The sequence below is a fragment of the Pipistrellus kuhlii genome, unplaced genomic scaffold, assembly GCF_014108245.1.
Source record: "Pipistrellus kuhlii isolate mPipKuh1 unplaced genomic scaffold, mPipKuh1.p scaffold_m20_p_17, whole genome shotgun sequence".
Taxonomy (NCBI): Eukaryota; Metazoa; Chordata; class Mammalia; order Chiroptera; family Vespertilionidae; genus Pipistrellus; species Pipistrellus kuhlii.
Window position 1 is genome coordinate 9,234,638 of NW_023425482.1, and position 22,952 is coordinate 9,257,589.

The 22,952-nt window shown below is 44.8% G+C and overlaps 1 protein-coding gene across 1 annotated transcript in view; it reads right to left on the reverse strand.

The window, feature by feature from the left end:
• Positions 1 to 22,952, reverse strand: part of CDH13 (cadherin 13) — a 1,012,190-nt gene that overhangs the window by 470,027 nt on the left and 519,211 nt on the right. Inside the window, exon 5 of the mRNA XM_036440234.2 lies at positions 18,982 to 19,134. Coding sequence (XP_036296127.1) covers positions 18,982 to 19,134 — 153 coding nt within the window. The remainder of the gene's footprint in view (positions 1 to 18,981; positions 19,135 to 22,952) is intronic.

The following is a 22,952-nucleotide window of genomic DNA, read 5'->3' on the forward strand; positions in this document are numbered from 1 at the left end:
CTACTGATCTCTCACGTTAATGAAACTTCACTCTATTTCTCTTAAGAATGGCATGGGCAGGGCTGTGAAACAGCCAGTGTGACAAAACTGTCTCTATATTTGGAGTGGGAGCATTAGCCTCTGACCAGCACTGACTCCTGGCTTCTAAAGTTTCCTCAAGGCAGCAATGGAGATGCTAACACACAGGGCATGTTGCAAGGGCTAATTGATCTCTCAGACCTGAATAAATGATTCACAGCAGGCCTCAACTCTGCTCTTAGCCCAAAGGTGAGGATGACGGGATAAAGTGTTCTTTGCAACCAAAGTTAGAAGGCAAGAAGACTGTCTTCCTCTATATGGGGAGGATTTCTCTGACCTAGAGACAACTTTATAGAGAAAGGAGAAGAAAGCATTCAAAAGGGAATGTTCGGTGCCTTAAAACAGGAATGAAGATTGTTGAATAAATAGTGTGTATGAAATATTTCACTCAACCAGAACCTTCAAGTGGCTGAGATGGCAGAGCCCAATGTCTTCTCTGCTAGTCCAGTCCAGAAGCTACCCAGAACCAGCCTCAGCAAGAAACAAAAACCACTGCGGAGACAGAAACCCACTCACACACCCACGTGTTTTCCCTCAGATTTCAACGCCTATAGAAATCCCATCGCGACCCAGAGCAGTGCAGCTCAAATTCAATGGACCAGCTTATGGGAAAGAACAAGATGCATTCCTCAGTCCGCATCTCATTCTCTGGAGGAGATGAACTTTGTAAGCATGATTCCAGGGGGAGGAACCACAGTGCAACAGCAAGCTGATGACTTTGACCTTGGAACGCATGGGAAGAAATTCCCATATTTCTCTGCCTCTAGTTATACCAGCCTGAGCACAGTTATTTCCCTTCTCTGAGCCTCCTTTCCTTAAAGCACCACCCACCATAGATGAATTACCAATATCAAAAGACACAATGATTATCGAAGCAGCTATCAGATGCCCAGCTCTGTGTACATGACATGCAATATCTCATTTCATATGGACAACAGCTCCAGGAAGTAGGTCCTCATATTGTTCTCTTTTTACAGGTGTGGAAACTAAGGCTCACAGATTAAGCAATTTGCCCCAAATTACACAGCTAGTGAGAGGTAACACAAATATTAAAACAGACTTGCGTGATGCTAAGATGGAACTTCATTCATGACTTCCGAAAGCAGTAGCCACCAGCCATGTGAATTTTTAAATGTAACTAAACTTAAAAAAAAAAAAAAGTCCATTTCCTAGTGGCATTAGCCATAGTCCCAAATCGAACCACCTATCTTGGATAGTGCAGATACAGAACACCATTGTGGAAGTTCTATTGGACCACACTGGGCTGGTGCTTCTCTGAAATATAGAGGCTGACTTGTAGGAGGCACTAATGCATGTGAGGCTTAATGATGTCCAGATAGATCTGGGGTGGTTCCTCAGCATGAATCCACCTGGGCAGCTCACAGGGGTTGATCCAGGTTGTGGAGAAGTTGAAGATCATGCAATTAGGGGATCTACTTTAAGCAGAATAATAAAAGTCACAGTACAACTGTGGGAAAAGGGCTTCAGAAGGGGTCACTACTAATAAAGTGTCTGAATAGCCAGCTCTGGTAGTTTCCTAGTAACTTGTTTCTAGGATCAGAGTTGCATGAGGGTCACCAGGCTGTGGTCATTAACACATCACGGCGTGGGGTCCCGGTCGGCTTTCTGCTGGAATGGCAGACAATGCTCTTCTGTCTTCTCTCGCCCAGAGAGGTGTACCAAACACCTCCCTGGGTGAGAATGTCCTTGGATTCTTGTCAGTCATGGACAAGTTCCCATGCGGCCATGGAGAATGTGTGGGACTCCCCTCAGTTTTCCCCATTCCTCTGCCCTGCCCTTACACCTGGGTTTTCATATCCTGTCACTCTCCCTTCCCTCACTGTTTTATTTTTCAATGATTTTTTAAAAGATTGAGTCAAAATTCACATAGCATAAAATTAACCATTTTAAAGGGAACAATTCAGTGGTATTTGGTGCTTTACCATAATTTGCAACCTCCACCCCTTTCTAGTTCCAAAATGTTTCCATTTGTCCTGAAAGGAAACCGGGTACCCATTAGTAGTCCCTCCCCCTACTCCTCTGTCCCTGCAACCAGTAACAAGCTTTCTGTCCCTATGAAGTTACCTATCTGGACATTTCATATCAATGGATTCAGATAATATGTAACCTTTTATGTCTGGCTTCTTGCACTCAGCACACTGTTGTTTTTTGTTTTGTTTTGTGTTTTGTTTGTTTGTATTTTTTTTTTGGGGGGGGGGGTCAGCCACCTTGTATCATGGATCAGTACGCCATTCCTGTTTATGGCTGGATAGTATCCCATTGAACTAATAAGAACACGTTTGTCTATCTGTTCACCAGTTCATGGGCTCCCTCACCTCCGAGGGGCTGAAATGACCAGAAGTGGGAGGAGTCTATATTAGGGGAGGATGTCAGTGCCAAACTGTCTCCACAACCATCTTTCTAGAAAGGCTGACCGGGCACCTCTCAGAAAGTTGGCTGGCACCCAGTAGTCATCTTCATGCTATTTCTTTCTGTTCTTGTTAAAATTTTCTCACCAATATTATCTGAACTGATTATCTGAAGTGTGATTTCTATAATGGTTAATAGTTCTTTAAAGGAAAACATTGATTTAAAGGTTTGATTTTTAAAAGTGTGAAATATGTTGGCTTAAACAGGTTTTAAAAATACCTGTTGTGTCCAATGTGCACTGTGAATTTTAAAGGAGCAATTATAGTTTCTGAGGTTTCCCAAATTTTCATTGGTGCCCCAATGATTCCAGCATTTTGTGTAAGTGTATTTAGGGGCATCTCTCAGTCCTTATGTTTCCCAGAGTTTGAAAAAGCTATTCCATTTTAATATTTATATCATTTTTAGGTCCATGTAATTGTGGGGGGAGGAGTCCACACACAGTAGAGATTGGTGCTTCTACAAGGCTTAAAATAGGTATATTTAGAATCACAAGTTAAATATCTTAAATGCATTTAAATGTCAATTATTTCTGAATTAATCCTTAAGCTATATAAAATGTCATGAGTTTAAATTGCAGTTGAATGATAACAACTCATAACACACTATCCATTTTAAAAATACTGAATCCTTCAGCTCTTCAAAGCAAGCAAGTTTGATAATCTCAAATGCAGAAAGTTGTAAGAAAAGTGTCTTTGAGAAATGCAAACTCCAGCATATATCTATACAATAAGAGAGGAACATGCTACTTATCTATTACGTCTTGAGGCATAATGACCAACCTTGAACCAACCAGATCACACATCTGCAGGAGGGTGGGGCACGGAACTACAAGTGGGTGGCAGAGAGCTACAGGAGGAGGCAGGGCAGCGAGCTATGAGGGGAGGGGCGAGGGAGCTATAGGAGGGCAGGGCAGCAGGCAGAGAGCTACATGAGAGTGGCAGTGACCTACTGGCACATGGATTCGTGCGCAGGGCTACAAATATATATTCTGCTTAAGTGTGCCGTATAGTTGGAAATTGTGTTCTGAATTATATCTACATAATTTTCAATAAAAGTAAACTTGCAGTAAATTATCTAGATCATAAGGTACCAAAGACAAATGGCCTTTGCTGGAATTAGTTTTCCCTCAGGAGTAAGGAAATGGAATTTGTCTTCTGCCAAAACAAAACAAAACAAAATTAAAAAAACAACAACACACAAAACACCACACAATAAAAAATGAGCATGGGTGAGCCCTGCTAGAATCACATTACTGGTGTTTCTCATAATTAAGGGGGGACTCCAGACACGAGGAGCCCTGACAGGCTGAGGCCCTGCTGACAGGAAGTCTGGTGGGGAGGCAAGACCTGGTTCGAGGGCAGGTTCCCAGCCTTGAGCACACAGAGCTCCCAGCAGCCCCTCAGGGAGGCTTACTATTCTCATCTACGCCAGGATTTCTTGGCAGCGGCACTATTAGCATTTAGGGTTAGATGGTTCTTCGTGGTGCAGGCTGTCCTATGAATTGTGAGCTGTTTAAGATCATTCCTGGCCTTGCCTGCCCTACTAGTCTACTGGGGCTAACTTGCCCCTCATTGAGAGCTGCTGGTTTACAGTGAGCAAAGCTGGCATTTACATGACTATTTACATGACATGTGATACAGCCAGGGCATGAGGCTCCCGTGGGGGAAGCGGTGTTTGTCTCTTTCATCTACCAGCTATGTAACCAGCTTCATTTCTACACATTAAAATGCACAGAACAATCTCTGCCCTCAAATCCTTCATGGCCTGGAGCAGGGTGCTGGCATGCTAGTGGGCACTTACATTTGAAGACATTGCCCAGGAAATATGCGTGTGATTGGAGCCTGACACAGTCAATGTGTAGTCGGGTGTGGCTGCTGCTGTTTGTGTACTAGTAAATTGCACTGGGGCAGGAACTTGGAGTTGGAGCTGTCTGGGTCAAGTGCCTCAGTGCTTTCCTCTAAAGTGAAGACCAGTTCAAGGTCAGGGCCAGGCGTGCTGGTGCCTGCCGAGAGGCAAACATTACTCCATTCCATTCAGTCCCCTGCCTCTCAGGATGAGGGCCGCAGAACAGGTCACTATTTGGGACTCACTTCATGCTAAGTGATGTACCCGCAGTAGCTATGAGTCTGAGACCACTCAAACACAAATGAAAATCAAGTGTCCAACCATTCTCTGATTCTTACTTGGTCTAAAGAAAATGATGATGACACTTAAGTGAAAGAGGCCTGGATGTCTGTGCTCTGGTAGAAAGACACATATGAGAGGCGGCATACTGCCTCCCGTCTTTGAGAGAGCTGCTAAGGGTCCGCTGAGAGTAACTGCTCTCTCTTAACTATCACCCTATTGCAGCCAGCAGAAGAGGGAAGCGCCTAGCCAACCTGCTAGCTATGCCATCACCCCAGGTTCTAGGGGTGCCTCATCTGGGGCCAGAGATTAAGACCACCTGTGATTTACCTGTGACCTTGCATAACTACTCTGTGCCTACATCTTCTTCTATAGAAGGTGGTGTGGTGATAGGTAGAATAATGGCTCCCAAAGATGTCTACATCCTAACGCCTAGAACCTGTGAATACTTTAGGTCCCAGGCAAAAAGAAATCAACGTTTCAGGTAGAATTAAGGTTCTAATCAGCAGATATTATAATAATGGGATTATCCTGGGTTATCCAGGTGAGTCCCATGTAATCATAGAGTTCTTAAAAGTTAGGGAGAGGGGTGTGTTGAGGAAGAACCAGCACAGCACGATGTCAGTGTCTGTCTGTGCCCGCATCACTTCTGGCTTTGAAGGCAGAATGAGACCCAGCACAGCACGGGGGTGGCTCTAGATGCTGGAAAAGGCCTCCAGAAGGAATCAGCCCTGCCTGTTGATGCTTGGATTTTAGCCCAGGGTGGCCTGCACTTGACTTCTGACCTCCAGAACTGTGAGACAACAAATTTGTGTTGTTTTAAGCCATGCGTTTGTGATAATTTGCTATGGCAGAAATAGGGAACTATAATAGAGGAACCTAACTCATTGAGTCAATGTAAGAACTAGTGAGATACCGTTTATACGGGCTGAGCAAAGCCCACAAAGCATCACCATTATGTTTTGTTATTGTATTATTCAGTGTCAGAGTCAGGTGTAGCCCCAGGCAGCTCAGGCCTGCAGTCAGCTTGCTGAGCATTGCTCTGAAGGGGGAAATGCCAGGGAAAGGAAAGGACAATAAATTTCACTTTGTAAGCTACACCTGCAAAGTCATTCGCCCTTTGCAAAGCCTTTGTGAACCTCTGTTCCCTTTAAGCGGTGTGCAGATGAACTCCGGAATGTGCTCACAGCCAGCCTCCCTGACAATGCCCTGGGGAGGCTGTTCCTGAATGCAGTGAGCTCACCTCTGGGCCTGACGGCCTGGCCATCATATAAAGGAGACGCACATTTAGCCTCTCCTCTGAAATCTCCATAAAAGGGAAATTTATACGCTTCCTTTGGGACTATGATCTCAAAAACTCTCAAAATCAGTTTATCAATTCCCGAGGGATGTGAGGGCCTATCCAGTCCAGAGGTCTGCACACTTTTCCTGTCAAGTGGCAGAGAGTAAATACTTCTGCCTCTGAGGGCCATCCCCTGTTGCAGCTCTCCAACCCTGCTGGTCTAGTGTGCAGAGTTCATGATGAGGTCCTGCATTAAAAAGTCGAAAGGAATAGGAAATGCATTCATAATTAATTGTGAAACGCCAGTCACCCAGTTTCCTGAGCTTTTGCGAGCAGCTGTCCAAGACCTCCACTGCAGACTTACCACCTTTACCCGTGCTCCCACCAAAGAGTTAATGGCCAAGGGGATGTGCTCCCCAAGCCAGGAGGGTGTGACCCACTTCCAAAGAGCACAGAGCTCTCCTCCTGACTTACTGTCAAAGGCAGCCATCCCAGACCCATTAATCCCTTTGAGAAAATGAGCCCTCACTTAAAGAGGTGCATTCTCTCGGTGGGCTTCCACTCAGCCTGCCTCAGGGTGCCTGGTCTGGCACATGGAACAAGGTTCAGTTTGGCCCGTTGCAGACAGGGAATGAGCATCCACAAGCAAGAAGACACAATTAAGTCCTATTCACAGTCCTCTCCAGCAAGGCACCAGAAAAGATGGCCTTTGCTTAAAAGAGCCCATTATGCAAACATCTGAACTTTGAGAAGAAAAAACAATAATACGGGGACGATCTTTTGGCACCAAATGCCTTACTGCGAGAAAAAGATAAGCTTTCCTCATAATAAACTTCTTAAAACAGATGCCAATCCAACGAATCAACAGCTAACAGCTCTGGCCAACTGTGTTTAATAAATAATTTTGAGATAGCCCACTGATAAACCCTTAGAGAAAGAGCTAAAAGCGTGGAATTTTAAAAGAAAATGTTCATTTGGCCTGTAGATTGAGCTTCCCTCCCTGCCCACCCCTGATAGGGGTTCAGAATGAAAGGTTTGAAAGGTTTCCTGGTTATTCTGTCCAGGAGGCACTTTAAGACTGAGCTTGGGGAAGGCAGACCTTTATCTTTTTTTCCTTTCCCTCAGTACCTGGCAGGCAGTGGGGTCTCAACAAATGAATACATTTTTGAATTAATTTCTATTCCATGGCAATTTGAATGTTATTGTTGATGTGCTCAAACAAATCTTATCTTCCTGAAATGCAAATTGAATGCCATTCCTTTGCTGAAAACCTTCCCAGGCTTCCTTAGAATAAAGTCCAAGCTCCTTTCCCTAACCCTACAAGGCGTGGTAGTGCCTGGCCCCCTAATTTTTCACCTTTCCCCAAAGTACATTGTATACCTCCACTGTGAGTTTGGATTCACCTCCCGTGCTTTCTTGGCAAGAATGGCATTTATCTGATATGTGCCACTCTGGCTTTCAAGACTCAGAGACAAGACTCCCTACCTTGACCTCAGTTGTCTGCTGGGAAAGGCTGTATAAAACCCAAATCTGATCACATCATTCTTCAGCCTAAAATCCTGTAAGGGTATCATGTCTGCGCTCATTGCTTAGCACATGCGTCCAGTTTCCTCGCTGGTGGAATTCACTTCCTGTCTCCTGCAGGAGCCCCACTCAGCCACTTCTCAGGGTTGTCTCAGGCTCCTTGGTCTGTGCCTCCTCCCCAGAACCCTCCAGCCCCAGCCACCTCCCTCTCACATGGTGAACTCTTCCTCCTCCTCCTCCTCCTCCTCCTCCTCCTCCTCCTCCTCCTCCCTAGAACTCTGCTGCCCAATCCACCTCCCTGTCACAGGGTGAACTCCTCCTCATTCCTGAGCGCTTGCTTTGATGCCTCATCCTCTGGAAGGCTGCTTCTGGCCCTGTCCTGTCTCTTGGGGGTGTAGCTGTCTTCTCACAAATCCTTGTCCCCAGCGAGGTCATGAACTTTACAAGGACAGGGACAATATCTTTTGCTGTGGTGCCTCAGAAATGAGCACAGACCTTTTGTCTATTTAAGCCAGACAAATGTTTGAGAAAATAAGTCACACCGTATTTTCAGATCCTCAGAGGCCAGGCCTGTGTAGCACGGCATCTGGGTCTGTCCTGTGTTCACTGGAGGACACTGAGCAACACTTCTGGCTCTGACCCACTAGATGCCGGTAGAACCACTCCCCCCAGTGTGACAACCCAAATGTCTCCAAACATTGCCAGATGTCCCCTGGAAGGCACATCACCCCACTGACAAGCCCTGATGTCAGGGGTCCCAAGAGGGAAGAGACAGCATTCCTGTCCTCAGACTTCCCATCAGGTCTATTTCCAAATGTCATCACTCAGCAAGGCCTGCCTGGACCATGCAGCCCCTCCTGTCACTCTGTATTCAATCTGGTGGTTGACTAAATCCCACTTGATAGGGTTGCTGGGTGTGTGCTGACCCTGAAGTATATGGCTCCTTTGGTAGCCCCAAGTTGCCTCTATAAGAGTGGTCCCTCAGTCCCTCAGCTGGTAAAGTGTGTGCTCTTCCATGCTTTGCTATCTATCCTGGAACTTTGCATACAGATTCTCCCTGTTTCAAATTTACAGAGATGAAGTGATCTGCTCTGATTAAACATTAAGCAGTGGGCTGGCCAGACTGAGATGGATGACTCATCCTCAGCAGCTCCCCAGCCTCAGATGACATTGGTCCATTTGTTTTCATATCCCACCACAGGGCCTCAGGCTTGACCTGCTCAAGAGGAGTTCAGTGTCCATTAAGGCATTATTCCTCAGGTACCTAGTGGGAGGGCCAAGGCCGACCTGGTCCACGTCAGCTTCTCCATGCCTTGTCTGGGCCACTCAGAGAGCTTCCCCATGGTGACCCACCCTAGTTACCAAACCTTCTCTTGCCAAAGTGCTGCAGGCATCTCTGGATGGGGATGGGGCTCGCTTTCCAACTGCATCATCCTTTGGCACTTCACCTCACCGCCCTAGTGCTTGAACCTAGAATCTTATCTGGTCTTTGGTGATTGGTTTAATGAGCTTCTGGTCCTCACATCCAATTATACTTATTATCTCATAAATTTCCCCCCCCCCCCATTATTTTCTGACCTCAAACCCCAGAGTGTCAACCCCACAAGAGGAGGAGGAACAGAATCTTTCTATCTTTGCTTTTGCACCCCTCTCCTTCTGGTCTATGCCCCAAACAAACTCCTCCTTCCCTTCCCTGCTTTTTTCTTACCAAGTGAAAAAAAATCTTGATGCCTATTGATAAGTACAAATAGATGAGGAGTGAGTGCTGGGGGTTAGGATTTGTGCTTGCAAGATCTGGTCCCAGAGGGTTTGGCCATAATTCCCATTATTACAAGATAGCAAAAATATTAGCAGTGCATTTTCAGTAGTTATTTGTAAATTCAGAGGGTTAGATACATGCATCTAAAAGCTCTTACAGTTCTGATATATTGTGATTCTTCAGCACCTTGGAGAAAAAAAATTCCACCAATCATTTGAAAAAAACAAAACAAAAAACTGCCACGATGAAGCAGATGGATTTGGTTGTAGTAAGAGCACTAAAGCAAAAATAAAGGGAAAGCTGACCATCATGCATTTTTGTTCACTCAATGAAAACGTGGTAGGTCCAGTCTGTGGGCAGGTGCGTTGGATGCAAGACCCAGCGCCAGGAGGACAAAGTCGAGGGAGGGACACAGGTTCTTCCACCTGCCAACATTCAAGTTAAACCTCTTGTAAGCTAATGACGTTTAGAAAAATATGTCACCATCAACCTGAGTGAGGAAGCAGCTTTGCTTAGTGGACCAAATAAATAATCAGCCAGGAGCACCTCGGCGATGCTGCTGAACTTTATGCCTCAGTTTTACCAGCTGCACCTGGCAGATAAGGCCGGGCTGCTGACTGCAGTGCTGGCAAATGTGGGGAACCCACGTGGAAAGAGGGTGATGGAGATGCTCGGGGGCACTGGGGTGGGGAGAGGCTGCAGCCAAACCCTGAATTATTGTTTTCTGAAGACAGTTTGTTCATTTGCTTATCAAATTCTTTTTCTCCACATTTCAATTTTTAAGAGCTTGTGTCAATAGAGACGTTGGAAAGTAGTTTACTTCAGACATTTGCTTAGATTCAAGCAGTTGATTGAGGGGAAATAAGATCTTTGATTTTCTATTAAGTGTTAGAAACTCCTATGTGTATTAGGTTGATGTGTCCCCATTCCCTGCTATGAATAAATTGCACAGATGGGTTCTATTAACTCATGGTTCTCAGACTTGGCTTCACAGCGGAAACACCTGGAGAGTTTCAGAAACATGCGGATGCCTGGTCCCACTCCAAGACTCTCTAAATTAAGGTATGGAGAGCAAGTTGGCCATCCGGGGCTTTAAAATACCCCAGATGATTTCATCATGCAGCAAAGTTTGAGAACCATAAATAACTTACTTATAATATAACTAGAGACCCAGTGCATGAAATTCATGCATGGGTAGGGTCCCTAAGCCTGGCTGGTGATCAGGGCAGATCAGGTTCCTCCTCCTTCCCTTGCCACCCGCACACCACCACCAAATGGTTCCCTCTCCCCACCCCCCACACCCCACCCCACCACCTCTTTGCCTCCTCTTTCCCTTGCTCCCTCAGTGCCCCTCCACCGTTGCTGGTTGCCCACCATGTTCCACACACCCCACCCTGATGGTCAGCGCACATCATAGCAAGTGATTGAACTCCTGTTCTCCAGGTCAAACTCCCAAGGGGACACTGCATATTAGCCTTTTATATAGAGAGATAAGGCAGAATCTAATCTAATAAGGTGGAAGAGGGTTCTCCTATCCCCAGGCCAGCCTCCTTCTCTCAGGGACCCAGTCCCTTGTATCAGCTCAGATCTTCTAAAGACACTTTTATCTTCAGCCTAAAAGCTTGGTTTCTGAGAAGTCAGCAAATAGTCACTGGCATTCAAGAGTCATTCAAAGTCTAGACAGGAAGGAGCAAAGCAGCCAGGGACAAAGGTGCCTGGCTCTCAGCAGCCATTAACGAAACAAAAACAAAGACAGTTTTGAAGAAATGGATTGGACGCGGAGGGCTTTCAAATGGTGTAAGGAACACATTTGGGCTGTAATGGAATCGGTTCAAAGGCTACTCTCACTGAGGCACATTATTGAATCAAGCTGGCTGAAGTGATATTAACACTTAAGAGCCTGTTTTAGACCCAGGGTTCTCAAATGTCAGGGAGTGTCGGAACCATTTGGAAGACTTGTGAACACCCAGAAGGGGGGCCTGAGTTTCTTACATAGCAGGTCACACGGTTAGCTGTTAGTAGCACCTAGATACAATAATTTACATGTTGCACATGGACAATGACGGCATCACCTTGATGGAGCTGTGCTGGGGATGCCCCCCAGCCCTTGCAGTAGGGATAAGCTACATCCTCTCCATCCTCTGGCCTGGTTTTCCCCTGGCCATCTTCCTTAGTTGGTATTCTTGGTGGTAGTCAACAAAATCCTCTCAACTAATGTACAAAGATAAGGAGTTGTGAAAGGGAACAGGTAGCTTATAGAATTGGCAGAAGGACCCCCAAACCTGGCTCATGGGTAACAGAACCAGAAACAATAGTGCTACAGGAACAACCCAGCCATACATGACACTGTTCTGGTGCAGGGTCCCTAGCCTCAGCATTATTGACACTTCGGGCTGCATAATTCTGTGGTAGGGGGTCTGGCCTGTATGTTGCATGGTGTTTAGAAGCACAACCGGCATCTAACATGGCCATCTCACCCTCATTCTAAAGCTGGGAACACAGAGGCTGAGAATTGAGAAACTTGCCAGTGTTAGGGCAAACCACAAAACGACCGATATTCACCTTTTTTTTTTTTTTTTTTCACTTATAAAAATGTCAATTTCATAGGTTTCTCTGATGGGAGAGTCAAGATTCTAACCTCAGTAGGTCGAATTTCAAAGCCTGATCTTTATCCAAAGTTCTGCGTCTCCTCCCAGTCAGGGCTCTTTCCTGGGCCATGTGTGTTATTACCTGATGGGACCAAGATATGATTGGAAATTAAGATCACAGGTGTGAAGCCACTGCTCTCAGGTGGCTATGCTTATCACTGAGAGCCTCTCAAAGTGAAATTGTACTGATGACATGGTGGTGCAGGTGATAACAACACTCACCCCAGACCCAGTGAGAATATATCACATGAGCTTTCCTGCTGACATCTTACATGAGCTTGGAGATGGAATTGGGAGACACGAGGTAGCAGCTCTGCTTTGGGGATCAGAGGCTCGGTAAAGCAAGGTGTCAGAGTCACCCAGTCCTCTGGACAGCCAACGCAGGGTTGCCACCACCCATTTCTGCCTGCCATAGGAGCAGAGTCAATGGAAGGGGGCAGACTCAATGGAAGGGTGTCTCTAGAACAGTGATTCTCAGCTGGGCCATTGTGCAACTAAGGAAGATGGCCAGGGGGGAGACCAGGCCAGAGGATGGAGAGGATGCAGCTTATCCCTACTGCAATGGCTGGGGGGCACCCCAAGCACAGCTCCATCAAGGTGATGCCGTCATTGTCCATGTGCAACATAGAAATTATTGTATCTAGGTTAGTCACCTAAGTAACTCTCTAATCGGGATAAATCTGCATCTCCCAACTGTCTTAAAATTCCTAACATTATGGTTCATGTATTTCTGCACGACAGCAGCATTTTTCAACTTGATTGTATTTTCTGCCTAATTGTCTTGGATCCACATATGGGTTAGAATTAGGGCAGAGTCATATGAATGAAAAAACACACAACAACACAGGAGCAATAATACCCTTTGTCTGCCAGGTGTAACACTCTTAACCATAAAGTCAAAACTTATGGAAAAAAAAAATGGCTCAAATGAGAGCAAATTGTATCTCAGAAAATGTGAACAAATATTCAGAAGGAGGCAATGAAACCCTGCTCTTGTTCTGAAGCCAAGAACACAGGTGGCTCCAGTTACCAGTTCTGTAATTGAGAATGATAACAGAATCAAGCTCATTTCATGAACATTAAATGAGGTGATCATTAGGTATTCAGCATGGAGCCTTGGCACATTGTAAATGTTCAATAAATGTTAACACCAACATTAATAACAATAATGTATCTTGGGAACCACTTTGGCCCTCAGCTAACGTAGTGGCCAAGACAAGATAATAAACCATTTCAGGCTTATACATGTATAACTCTTAAGAGATCTTGGGCACTTAATAGGTGCTCAATAAATGTTATTTTCCCCTCTCTTTTTAAGAGCTCCTTTCTTCTCCCACCCAATTCTGACAATCCCAGCTCTCTATATGTCTATCCCCTTGGATAACAGCTCGGGGTGAAGGTCTCCTGCCCTTGACCCTTGCCCACTCCCAGGCTCTGCTTCCAGATCACCTCTTGCCCCCTACTGAACCCAGCCAGACCTTCTGCCACCTGCCTAGCAGACTGTCCCTCATCCCACTGCTGTCCTCCCATCTTGAAAAATTTGCAGGCAACAGATTATAGTCACAGTATGAGGGAATCATTACCACCTGCTAATATTTTTATAGAATTTCATAAACTTGGTCATTCATGAATTCTTTACAGTAATTTATTCCAATGAAGAGTTCACAAATCACTCAAATGCTGGCAAAATGCATAATAATGAGTAATATTTCAGGAGGCTTTGCATTAACATGTCAGCTTCCAATACTGTGAGAGCTAAATTATTTTGCCAGGTGCCACTTCAGGTCAGAAGCTTGGAAAGCCCTTTGGGGAGCCTGGTGAAGAGATGGGGCAGGTAGCATTCGGTCATGGAAAAGAGTGGTATTTGAAAAGAAATAGATCACTTAGCCAGTGAACCCCTCTTCCCAGTCCCAGTAAGTGGAGGTCCTGGGAAAGAGGCCTGGGAATTTGCAGAGTTTAGTTGAGGGTAGAATAAGAAGTGTTTCTTAGTGACAGAAAATGCAGGGCGTCAGAGGTGGAGAGAAAAGGACATGGATCCCAGACTCAATACACACCAGCTGGGTGACCTTGAAAAAGTTATTTAACAGTTATTTGCTTATCCATAAAATGGGGTTACCATCTACTTCTTAAGTCTCTTGTGGGAAATGGATCAAATAAGAGAACATGTATGAAGTATTTAGCATAGTATCAGCCATGCAGTGTTCAATGAACAGCAGCTTTCATGAGGATACACGAGGGGGCCTAGGACAAATTTATCCCAGATTACTTCTCCCCGTGCAGTTCCCTCGGCTTAGTTCAGATGCTTTCTTTTTGGAGTTGGGTCTTGTTAACACAATCACGAGACCTTGTGTGTGAGCAGCATTTTACTTTAAAAATAAGCAACATTGGAGCAATTAGAATGGCAACCTATTGGCTCACATGCTCTCTGCTTGTTAAACTTGCGAGAGGGAAAACTAAAATGTAGAAATTCAATTCAGTTCTTTGAAGAAGCATGTTTGCTACCAACCACAATGACTGCCATGCACATGATGGATCTCACTGTACCACTAGGATAGTAAATTATTTCTAAACAGGCACTTGGAATGGACCAGAATTGCAGTATTTTTATGCTCGAAGTATATTAACAAGAGAGTAATGTGGTTCTCATTAAATCTAGAAACAGGAGAACCAAGCACAGAGCAATAGGGGACTTTCAGCAGCAAGGACCTGAGAAAACAGAACAAAGACTGAATAAAGAGTGAGAGGTGGGGAGTGTGGCATTGGAACTGGGCTCTTGTGAGGTTAGGGAGGAGTGGCTCAGGACCAGCTGCAGTGTGGCCATCCACACCCTGGTGCTCTTGCACCAAGCACCAGCGGCCTTCACTGGGCAGGTGTGGCTCTGCAACAGGTAAACAAGCCACAGAATGAGCAAGGCCTGGCTTCCTGGCCTATGGCCTGCACATACTGAGGAAAAATTTAAATCGGTGCATTTTGAAACAAAGCCTAGGCACTAAAATGAAAGCCACAGGGCGGCAGGAAACCTGGGTGTCTTGTTTCCCAGCATTTTCTGCCACCACCTTGGAGGGTGCTCCTCACCTTATTGATACTCAATAAAATGTAAGGAGAATGGATCAATCAGTATATTATGAAACTGTAAAAATAAACAAACAAACAAACAAACAAAAAACAAACAAATCCAAAACCCTCCATTACTCAAGGAAAGTCCATACATGAGAAAGGCAGACTGGGCTACTACTCAGAGTCCTTGGAGGTTTCCTTTACTTTCTTTTGCCTTTCACAGACAGCATTAGCCTCTTACTCATCTAGTAAGATTAAACAGTGCTTATTTCTGGTACTGTTCTCAATGCTACCATTAACATCTTATGAGATCAGTGTTATTATTCCCATTTTACAGATGAGAAAGTTGAGGCAGACTCCCTGTCCTTGTTCCTACAGCTAGTCCACAACAGCCATCATTTGAATGCAGCCAGTGTGGCTGCATGCAAAATTGCATTTTTAACTGCTATGATATTATATGGCTTCACTTTAATGAAGAATATGAGAAGTTCCAAGCTTGTGATTAGGCTCCATTTTGCCAGTTGATTAACAATTACTAGTTAAAATGAATAATTTCATCTTTTATCATCCTTAGAGGTGCTAGTACTATCCCCACTTTATGGATGAGAGACACAAGATCAGAGAGGATAAGTGGATTGTCCAAGATCGCACAGCTCAGTAAGCAGCCATGCTGAGACTTGAGCAACAATATTCTGTCCCCAAGGCCCTTGTTATTAATCACTATTATCACCTAGATATTGCTTAGATAAAAATAAAATGACCTAAGTTTAAAAAAGTGCGGTGGCTTTTATTCAATCCTCTCCCCACGCCTTTGTGAACATTAGAAAGAGGAGGCCTCCTCCTGTAGACACGCCCATACTGCAGTGCAGCTCTTGGTGAGCCACGGACTGGGTCAGGCCTTTCTCATTCCTCAGCCATCCCATTGTGCAGTGTAATCCCTGCACAGGCACAGCTGACAGCCACACATTCAGCACTGTGAAGGACAGAGGAATGGGACCTGCCATGATTCAGAGATTCTCCTTACAGAAGTCTTTAACTGGCATCTTTTGCATTATCCAAGCTAAGTACTTTCTCATCACTCCCTATCAACCCTTGAGTGTTTTCCCTGCCCTGTGACTGCCCCACAGGGACTCCTTCACTGTCTGTGGAGACCAAGGTCATGGCCCCCTAAGGAGATGTCCACACTGAGGTGGGCCCTGGCCTACCGTGCCCAGGAGCCTCTCTCTGAGTGTGGAAGGACTCCCAAAAGGGGGGCTTTAATTTTTAAAACACTTTCCCACCAACATCAGACAGTCATGGATGCATCCAAACTTGTCAGCTCTTCAAACAACTCCTGTGGTTGCACCCCCAAACGGTATCTTTCAACTTCTCATTCACCAATTCTCATTCTTGGCAATGAGCCTTTCCCACTTCCTCTGGTTCACACTCGGCCTAGTACGGGCTACAGAACACTCCCAACAAGATCCTTTTTTTTTTTTTTTTTTTTTTTAAATATATTGTATTGATTTTTCACAGAGAGGAAGGGAGAGTGATAGAGAGCTAGAAACATCAGTGAGAGAGATACATTGACCAGCTGCCTTTTGCACACCCCCTATCAGGGATGTGCCCGCAACCAATGTACATGTCCTTGACCGGAATCGAACCTGGAACCTTTCAATCTGCAGACCGACATTCTATCCACTGAGCCAAACCAGTCTCGGCCCAACAAGATCTTTATTGCTTACCTTGTACCCCTTTAATCCACAGGGAGCTCTTGCAATCCAGTTTCATCTTAGGAATTTATCTCTGATACTTAAAAAAGGGCCCACCAATGCTATGATGTTTGGTTCATGTCAGGATAGAAGATAGTAGATGTCAACCTTCTCATGGTTGAAAGCTGGAAACTGACATTAAAAACTTGTGGAACTTAACTAAAGCATTAAAAATTCCAGGGGGAAAAAAAAACTAATAATAGCAGCTATGACTTATTGCTATGATCTTGGCTAAATATTTACAAAATAATGTTATTTTATCTTCTACAGTCCTTAGAGGTGACAGTACTCTCCTCTTTGGATGAGAATGAAAATATCGAAATGGGGAATGTGTTGCTCGAGATCACACAGCTCAGTCAACAGACAGATGCGTACCTCAGAGCTCTTAATCATCATCCCTATGTTACAAAATTATAACCTTTACTGTCTCCTTAGTTCATTGTGTCTGCCAATTAATGGATATTCCCGTTGTAGGCAGGGGGAGAGAAGAGGGTATCTCTCCTGCCTGCTGCTGGCTGGTCCTGCAGCAGCTGGACACCAGAACTATCGGGTCACCTCTGGGTACTCTCAAGGCCAGTGAACTGGGAATCCTGAGGACACCAATATTTAGTTGCTATAACATCAGATTTCCCTGAGGTGTACACTAGGACACATTGACCACCCTTTGGAGGTCTGTGACAGATGAACTCCTGCAGACACTGGCAGCATCTGCTCTTTGGCAAAGCCTTTGAGAGGAAGTTCTGGGAGGTACCCTCCTCCTCCCTGGATCTGAGACCCTTGAGCACATAGCTGGGCATGAGGTTTGCTGGAGGGTGGGACTCCACAAACTCCTTTCATGTCACCATATTTGTCCAGCACTTAAATAACTCTAGTGCCTTCACACTAACTTCTCACTGAAACTCACATCAATCTGGTTGAATAGATAGGCACATGTTATGTGTACTTTATGGCTGGGATCCTGAGGACCAGCACTTACACAATTTCCTCAAGCTCAACAGCTCATGATGACAGATCAGGCTAGACACAGGATACCTGCTTCCCAGACATAACACTGGGCTTTCCAATGCAATGTCTTGGCACGCATGTCTGCAGAGAAGGGAGAATACAGATTTTCTATTGATGGGAGATTGAGATGCTCTATCTGTTGTTTTGGACAAGAAAACTGAAGATGCCAAATATGGTGCTAGTAATTGGCCACCACTTCCTGACCCCTGACCCCTAACCCAGGAAATGTATGTGATGAGCAGTGTAGACCAAACACAAATGTTGGCTGGGCCTTGTCTCCACTGAGCCTGCTTTCTGCTCAGCGCTGTGCCCATGGAAGGCTGTTCTTGAAAACCGCCAGGTATTCTATCTCATTGCCCAGAGATGAGCTTCCTACTCTCAGAGGTTTGGGGCCATAACAGGCTAGGAGCACAGAATGCTCTGGGATGTGGTGAAGAAGGGGTGGCATTGACCTCCAGCCTGTATGAGATGTCCTGCTCACCCAAATAACTGGGTGTAACCACGTTGGTCTCTGTGCACTGAATGGGTATCAACTTCTGAAACCATCCTTTCACAGACAGCTTTTTATTCTCTGTACAAAAGTAATTTAAGTAAATTATAGAAAAAAAATAGAGAACTGAAAGGAAAAATCAGTAACACCCAAAGGCAACCATTAATACTTCAATTTTTCTTGTGTCATGCAGCTTCCCAAATGCACATCTGCCATTGTGGGTACCAGTACAAATACTTGATCTGTAATGAGGATGCTTTATGTGTTTGTGTGTTTGTATCCATTGGATGTCTTGAATCTTTCCCATATAAGTAAAACTTCTTCAAAAATATTTAAAATGGTTATATACAAATCCCTTGCAAAATTGTGCCTAATTTAACTACTCTGTTGTAAATATTTAGCACTTGATTCCATGTACGGGTCATGCTGGGCTATAACATCAGTGTATAAAGGTATAACTAAATTTCTCCTGATTTCCTTAGGATGGATTCCTAGAAGTTAAATGATCAGGTCCAGGGGTTTGGACCTTTTACTGCTCGAGAAAGCCATAGCTGCACTAAGAGTTCTGACCTCCCATGAGGTCCCCTCATGACCCCTCTTCTTGCTTTCCAGTGCTCCAAATCTTATGCAGGACTGGGGGCTCCATTGATGTCAGATTGGGGCTCCCACTGTTGCCCTATTGGGGTTCATCACCACTCAGATCCCACAGAAACACTCTTAAAGTCGCACGGCCCTGGCCTGGTGAAGCCCAGGCATAGCGAGCTCAGCGGGAAGCAACCGATCATTGACAACCACAGCTCTTCATGCAGGATGGGCACTTGAGGGGCACTCACCTGATAAGTAGCAATCGCTTCTCTGTCCAAGGTCCGTGTCACGGAGACACTGCCCGTGTTCTCATTGATTCTGAAAATCCCTTTAGGCTCTTGATCCACTCCCTTTCCAGTGAGCCGGAACTTGGACCCTTCCGGTCTGTCACTATCGACTACCTGGTCAGGGAGACAGAGTGACATTTAAGACTCTGGCGCAGAAAGAGCACATTACAAACACACCTCAGTGACCCAGCCACTAATCACAGGCACAACACATAGGTGCCTGGTGAACAAAGGAGTAAAACAGCATCACCAAAAATAGTATCACCGCTTAACACTTTTCATCCTAACATGCAAATCTTTTCAGTGACACATACTGATGGGTCTAGGAGGAAAATAACTCCAGCAAGTTCAAGGTTGGACATTTATATTACTTTTAACTCCCAAGAAACATACTTTTTTGTTTTTCCTGCAAGCAAGACCAAATAGGTGATGGGAAAAACAATGGCAGGAAATGACATTTGTTTGACAATCCTGACCTGGGCAGGCCTCAATTGAGGTACTAGATATTTACATATGTCTTTACCTGCTCCATTGGTTCTACAAGGTACTAGGCACAGTGCTGAGCAAGAATTTTAAGCACATTTTTAAAAACCTCACAACAATGCTGGGGTCAGGGTCATTATTATTCGCACTCAATGGATGGAACCATGGAGACACAGAGATTAAGTAAGCTGACCATGGTTATGGCTATTAGAGATGAAAGTGGGATTCAGAACCTGGCTTCCATGTCTCTAGAAACATTGCCATGAAACACTGTCAATTCTGAACTTGCTTTAAGTTAACCCCCTACAGGTTGTTAGCCTAGCTTTGGCACTTGAAGAATAAATTCAGAAGATAAAGATGGAAGAAGGTATTTCCAGGCAGAGAGAACAGGACAGACAGAGCAACAGGCAGGAGAGAGAGAGGCTAGTGAATTTCAAAAGCTATGTCATTACGTGTGTGGTTTGAGTAGAGGTGAGGTTAAGAGGTAATTAGGAAACAAATTATATATTTTTTCTTTTTTTTAAATATATTTTATTGATTTTTTACGGAGAGGAAGAGAGAGGGATAGAGAGCCAGAAACATCGATGAGAGAGAATCATTGATTAGCTGCCTCTTGCACAACCCCCACTGAGGATGCGCCCACAACCAAGGTACATGCCCTTAACGGGAATCCAACTCAGGACCTTTCAGTCCGCAAGCTGACTCTCTATCCATTGAGCCAAACCGGTTTCAGCTATATTTTATTTTCTTTATGGCATTTGAAGATGTCCAACTAGAGAGATATTATTACTTGGAAAAATCAGTTCTAAAGTTTGCCCAAGTATTCATCTCTTATTTCATGTCACTTTTTCATCAATATTTGCAATTATAACAATAATTTAAGTCAGGAGAACAATAGACATTTGGGACATACATATAAAGGAAAGCTTCATACTGATTCAGGTGCAATCAATTTACAAATGAACAGGCACCTACTGGAACTTAGTCAACTGTGCCTGGAGGGTTTGGGTGAAATGTACCTTATATGGAATCAGCCTCCCTCCCACCAGACCAGTTCTGTGGCCACCAAGCCTGCAATTCCATTGGGTACCACCAGGTGGAAGTGGTGCCTAAGACAGCGTGACCCTCCATGGCAAAGTTCCTCTGCCATGACAGTTGAGTTCTATCTATATGGCAATGCGGTGTTTTCCTTATTTTAAAATATTCTTTATTAAAATACACTGAGAGTTTTGATCTGACACCAATGACATCTGTTTGCATTTTAAGATAACAGAAAATACCCAAACCAAGACTAAAGGTAAAGTATGATGAAAATAATTCTGATGAAAAGAATTATATTAGTCATTGCATGGTTTGATTTAATATAACTGGCATTCTCCCCCAAACCTACTCCCTATTGCTTAGAAGCTCCATGGGGTCAACAGTCACAGCATATTGGGCTCACCACTGGATCTCAGGGCCTGGCTCTGTGCCTGGAATATAGCAGGAACCAAGGCCAACATCTGTTTAATGAAGAGCACCACTGTTCAGACAAACATATGTCCCAGTGCTAGCTCCGCCAATGATCCACCGAGTGACCTTGGACATCATACTTTGTCTTTTGATTTCCTCATCTTATTCCCCAGGTTGATGGGGATTTAATTGGATAGTGTGTGCAAAGTACAGATCTAAGCACATGGAAGGGGCTCTATAAATAGTAGCTAATGACTGTAATACTGATAGCAACAATCATAACATTATGCCATTGTTAGTAATGGGTAAGATCACACCTCTAGGCATTAAAATCATCTTAGCCATAATATTTTATGAAAAACCCTAAGGGGACAAATTTCCCCTTCACAAACCTAATGACTTGAAAAAAGAAGGAGCAGCTGAGCTAACATACTCTTCTTTGTTATCTCAGTGTTTACTGTCTCTCCCATCTGGGTCTTACCACTCAGCCCAAATGTGGTTAACACCTTTTCCTCTGGCTCTCCTAAGCACACCTGGGCAGCCAGTCCTCTCCAAAAGGCTTCATTACCCAGGACAATCTAATGGGAAGTAAACAAGGGACACCTGCAAGCTCTGGAGCAGCCCTGCTTCCCAAGAACGGACTCCTGGCCCCACGTATCCACTAGGCATGGCCCATGGTGTGCACCTGCCAGGGGCAGCCTGCTCATTCTGTTCTCCTTTCCTGACCCTTCCCTGCTCTGCAAAGGTTAGGGAAGGGTCAGCATCCCACACCTTTTGGTAGAAATAAGATGGTAGATGGTCCTGAAAGCTCTCGGGGCAAATATTGCCACCCTCCCATTTCTCCAACTGCCACCCAGCACAGAGACTGAATTCTCTACTCAGAAACTATCTTGGGGCAGCTTTTCTCCTGCTGTTAAGTCCAGGTTATTTCCTTGCTCACAGAGGGCTTGACCCACTTGACCTTCTAGAAGTAGGGTGTTGCAGAGAAGACTTTGTTTAATTAGCACTGGCTGCTTGATTTAAATGACTCATTCCTACCCTAACCAGTTTGGCTCAGTGGATAGAGCATTGGTCTGCGGACTCAAGGGTCCCAGTTTCAATTCCAGTCAAGGGCATGTACCTTGGTTACAGTGGGGAGTGTGCAGGAGGCAGCTGATCGCTGTTTCTCTCTCATTCATGTTTCTGACTATCCCTCTCCCTTCCTCTCTGTAAAAATTCAATAAAATATATTTTTAAAAAATAAAAATAAATGACTTATTCCCCAGGAAAGGAGCAAGTCCCCACTGTAAGCACCTCTGCTAGGCACCGTGCATCTTCTCTCTCAGTAATCTTGTTTTTAAAGACTTGACTTTTAACACATCTGTTGAATTACCTGGTCCTAAGAGCTGTGTTCACATCCACACCAGGTACAATGCCCAGGCTGCGCCATGAGTGTCCCCAACACAGGGAAGTGAGGGCCTCATTCTCCCTGGAACAATGTCTCAGCTGCACTTCCCTAGACCAGCATGGGCATCACCCGGGAACTAGATAGAAATGCAGATTCTCAGGCTCTGCCCAGACATAAATCAAAACCTCTGGGGCAGGGCCTGGCAATCTATGTGGAACCAGCCTTCTGGACAATCCTGAGGTATACCCGAATTTGAGGACCACCAATTTAGACAGATTTTATCACCATCTCACTCATAACTGGTGCTGATTTCCACTGCTACCATTTGGATCCTTCTGCTGAAAAAAGGCTGGGTCTGTTTGCTACCTTCTTCCTAGACCTATTTTAAACATCTAGTACTATTAGCAATTCTTTTAAAAACCTGTTTTCTAGAACATCTGCAAAGCGGAGTTGGTACTTCCCCAAGTCCAACATCTCTACGTGTCAAAGGCATCCCATGAATTGAAGGAACCTTAGAGAAGAAAGCATGGGAGAGGGTATCACTCTCCAGAGAGAAGATTCTGGAATCACCCACCACCTCTCCGACTTCCTGGCTCCTAGGTGAGGCTTC